The sequence below is a fragment of the Helobdella robusta genome (assembly GCF_000326865.2).
Source record: "Helobdella robusta unplaced genomic scaffold HELROscaffold_89, whole genome shotgun sequence".
Classification (NCBI taxonomy): domain Eukaryota; kingdom Metazoa; phylum Annelida; class Clitellata; order Rhynchobdellida; family Glossiphoniidae; genus Helobdella; species Helobdella robusta.
The window spans coordinates 490,053-494,630 of record NW_008705506.1 but is presented as its reverse complement, the minus strand read 5'-3'; the positions used below and the strand labels follow the sequence as shown (position 1 = coordinate 494,630).

General features: G+C 35.0%; 2 protein-coding genes across 2 annotated transcripts in view; both read left to right on the top strand.

The window, feature by feature from the left end:
* Positions 1 to 398: 398 nt before the first annotated feature.
* On the top strand, positions 399 to 623 carry HELRODRAFT_90780 (hypothetical protein; the record flags this gene model as incomplete). The annotated part of the gene is made up of 1 exon (XM_009032856.1): positions 399 to 623. The coding sequence occupies one exon, from the start codon at positions 399 to 401 to the stop codon at positions 621 to 623; it is 225 nt and encodes a 74-aa protein (XP_009031104.1).
* A 1,187-nt stretch (positions 624 to 1,810) lies between these two features.
* The window catches only part of HELRODRAFT_182646 (hypothetical protein), a gene marked incomplete at both ends in the record, with an annotated part of 4,009 nt that continues 1,241 nt past the window's right edge, over positions 1,811 to 4,578 (top strand). The window contains 2 exons of the mRNA XM_009032887.1: positions 1,811 to 2,129; positions 4,203 to 4,576. Coding sequence (XP_009031135.1) covers positions 1,811 to 2,129; positions 4,203 to 4,576 — 693 coding nt within the window. The remainder of the gene's footprint in view (positions 2,130 to 4,202; positions 4,577 to 4,578) is intronic.

Below are 4,578 nucleotides of genomic sequence, written 5' to 3'. Positions count from 1 at the left end.
TACAAAAAGATTTAAAACAGTACTAGAAAGCGATGAATACCGCATAGCAACAATTCTTCACCCAAAGTTCAAGTTGGCGTTCTTGCATGATGATCAAACACGCATGCAATACAGGCATATGTTGCTGACATTTGTGCAACAAGTGCAGCAAGAGATTGCAGGACCAACACATGCAACATATGAAAGCGTCTCAACGGACGGATCTTCGGACAATGATGACCTCTATAGTTTTCTCAAAACAACTGACAAGTCTAGTCCAGCTGTGGCTATATCAGATGAGGTAATAATTCACTATATTTTTTTTAATCTAGAAATTTTTTATTTTTTCTAAAAAAGGAATTATAAAATCCAATTTTTATGTGTGCTAAGCAAGTAATTAAGCAACATTCTGATTTTTCATGCAGATCTCAGGATACCTGGCTTGTAAGTCTGACAGTGTCAGCAGCTTATTGGCATATCCGACAGTGAAGGAGGCATTTCGCAAAAGTAACTCCACGTTACCAAGTTCATCTGCCGTCGAAAGATTATTCAGTGTTGCTTCACAAGTTTTGAGTGCAAGACGGTGTCGGATGTCTGATGAAACTTTAGACAAGCTTGTGTTTCTTCAGTCTAGGATGAAATAAATACTGTATATATTTGAACTGAAAAGACTAAAGATCTTTCATAGTCAGAACATTACTTAATTTACTGCATGAAAATGTTCATGTTTTATCAATTATAGAATTATTTAAAATACTATGTGATGAATTTTTAAACTAACTGTTACTGACTGCCATTATTCTGTTACAAAAGCTTACATTTTTGTATTTTCAAGGTATTTAAATTTCTAAGTGTTATTTTAGATTAATGACAAGAAAATACATGTTTTGAATAGTTTGTTATGTTAGTATTAATGCCACTTTTGATTATGTCTGTAAAAAAGTAAATATAAAAATAGTTGCAAAATAGTTGGAAAAAGTTTAACTACTTTTTTTAGTTTAGTTAACTACTTTTTGAAAAAAGTTTATAACTATTAGTTTAACTACTTATTTTTAGTTGAAAAATAGTTATAGTTTAATTAAAAGTATTTAGTTGCCCATCACTGGATATTTCAAATAATAACAACAATCTTGATAATAATTCTCCGCTAAATAAGTTTGTAAACACAAGTTCGGAAAATATCATTTTGATTGACAACAATTTGGATACGATATCAACTAACGTTTTAAATAATAACATTCTAGACAATAATTTTTCGTCAAATATGTTGCCTTGCTGCTGCGGAAGATATTTTCGAGGTCGAAAAGGACTTATTATGCACCACAGATTTTGCAAAATGTTCCATTCTCGTCAAATAATCAAATCGACAACGTTAACAAAACAGTCAACGAACCTCGATCATTTCAACATAAATCCACTTCAACAACAACTTCACATCCTCTACCAGGCGTTAAACTACCCAAAACTCAACTGCAGTGGTCAGAGGCTAATGCGTACTTTCACCATAAACTAAATTTTCTCAACAACCTTGACGACATTGACAGTTCCACTCTACAGCTACAACAAACAGTCTATCAATACTTCTATCAATACTTAACCCTAACCCTACACATATGGCACTCTAAAATCTAACAACTCATCAAAAGTCAACGCTAACATCAAACAACTAAAAAATAAACTCAAAAATCTAAAAATTAAAAAAAAACAAATACAACACCGAGATAAGCAAAGTTAGTAAATTAATCAGATCAACACTTCACAGAGCAAAGTGATTAAAAGCCAACGGTCAGTCAAGTATATCCACCCGGCTGTCAAAGAATTTCTGGCAAACATGCAAAAAAACGTTCTCGCCAACCACATTGCTACATTGCTACCTCCACTGTTTGACGTGGAAAAAGGTAGTAGCGCAATGAAGTCGGACGATAAAGAACAGTTTGTCATCCCTGGTTGGATTCCCTCCTTGCCAGTTCCAAACTTTAAGGGTAAGGTTGACCCGCCAACTTATGAGGAAATTACAGCAATCATTAGTGGAATCAAATCCAGAGCTTTTCCATGCCCGCTGGATCAGACATTATGTTCAAGAAATGCCCTATTCTCAGAACTTACCTTCACAAACTACTGTTACTGTTGGGCCTTGTTTAGTATTCTAAGTTGCTGGAGATCGGGTCTAACCATCTTAATCTATAAAAAAGGCGACGCCAATGACCCAACAAATTTTAGGCCTATTACGCTGCAACCCGTTTTATACAAAGTACTAGCTACACTAATAAAAAATAGATTACATCAATTTCTCAAACTAAATAAATTCATAAATACAAACATCCAAAAAGATTTTATCTAAAAGTTGATGGCCTCGCGGAGCACACTCAGATGCTGACTCACCTATTAAAAGATGCTAAGACTCACCAGCAGACAATTATAGTGGCTCTACTGGACTTGAAGAATGCTTTTGGCGAGGTAAGTCATTTTCTCATAGACTCGATACTATCCTTTCATCACGTACCCCAACAATTCAAATCAATAATAATGTCAATATACTCGGACTACTCAATATTTGTTTCCATCAACAGCAAATTAACATCAAATTAACATAACCGGTCGAGAAAGGTGTTCTCCAGGGTGATCCGTGCTCTCCGTTACTCTTTAATCTATGTTTCAATCTCCGCTGATAAAAACCCTTGAAACCCAAGAATACACTACTTGCGGTTATTTTTGGGGTCCAACTTCCGGGCTAAAAGCCAAATCCTGGCTTCAATTTGCTGACGATTCAGCGATTATTGCTCACACTTTAGAAGAAATCCAGAAACTAATCGATTTGAACTATGCATGGTGCAATTGGACAAACATGAAAATGAGAATAGACAAATGTAACTCATTTGGCATGAGAAAAAAGACAGGATTTATGAGCAGTTCACTCCAAGGCTGACAATTAATGATAAAGTCACTCCCAACATTGAAATTTGAGGCAGTTTTGTCTACTTGGGTAGATTGTATTGTTGGAGACCACCTCTGATCTGGACATCAAACCGCAACAAAAACTCAAAATACTACGCTACTTCATCCCAACACAAATTATGTTTGAGCTTCGCAGCTACAACTTCTCGCCAACATGGATACCGTCTAATTTAGACAACCTAATAGTAAGTAAAGTCAGGGATTGGCTTGCCATGCCGATCAGTGGATGTGTATTGCAAGTGCTATCGTTGCCTACGAAACTCGGAAAAAAAAAACAAAAATGAAGGTTCGCAGCTATTTAAAAAACAGCAACAATGAAGAAATCAATTGCTTATGGCGCAAAACCTCTTCAAACTTTGTCAAGCCAGACAGTTCCTTGACTGAAACAGGCTCATTGAAGCAGTCTCTCAAGCTCCTGAATGAAAACTGAGTATAATCATGTCTCAACCACATCAAGACACTTCATTATCAGGGTTCGGTGCTCAAGTCAATTGGCGAACTCATTGTTCCCGCAAAAATAACAGGTTGGTCAAAAACTGTTGACGACATGTCCGAGCTACTCTACAGATTTACAAGGAAATACATTATTCAACATTTTCCTACAAATTCAAATCCGTTTAAGTGGGGTAAAACTACTACGCCGTTATGCCCACTAGGGTGGAGTGAAAAATTTTTTTTTCGAAATTTCAAATGCCTGTGTTGTCAAAAGATGTCTTTTAGGTCAATTAATAAATCACTAAAATTTAAACCACTTTTGTATACGTCTTGAGGTTCCTCTAGGCTCCTTTAGATTTTCACTATTAACACAAGTAAAGTCTCGACTATTAACGTATAAAAATGGTCGATTCTGCTCAAAAATACTACACAGTACACAACATCTCCTAAAATTCTTGATTATGCTTAGCAACAATGAAAACTAATATATAAATCTGAAACAATTCAATTTCATTTGTATGCACATCTCTAATTTTTGCTAGATTCCTTTTCGCAGTTACCATTGACGACCAAACTGATTTTATACTTTTTTTTCAAATATAAAATGCCTAAAACACGTAAAGAATTATTTTGTGAAGTTTTTGGTTTACCTACTGATTTGCTAGAAAATGTCCTTCCTACAAACTCTGACGTAATGAAGTGTTATTTGTGGAATAGGAATTTGCTAAAAGAAAGTGCCAATGGAAAAGATCCTAGCGTAAATAACATTTCGCGACTTATTTTAACCGAATTAAAACAGATCTAGCAAAAAGCATCAATTCCAATCATTTCAGATCAAAGAATTTTAAGCTTGATAGCAAATCTGAATCAAAAATATAAATCAATAAAAAAGAACATGAGAAAGTCGCAAGAAAAAACGCTCGCGTTTAGAGAAGTCAGTGAGAAAACTTTGTTTGACATATCTGCATGCAAGTGTGGTGAAGATTTTGATAATTGTTTTTGTAAAAACAAAGTGCCTAAAAGAGAAAGAGATTTTTTAACCGACCAAAGAACAGTGCGTAAGATGATAATTGGCAATACAGATAAAAAAATTAGTCAAAGTCTACAGAAAAGTCTGGCGAGAAAAGCCAAAGAAGAAGCCAGATTGTCGAAGATTGAAGGTCCTTGTGCAAAAAAACAGAAATGTGACAACCTGGCTTTCGATGAAGT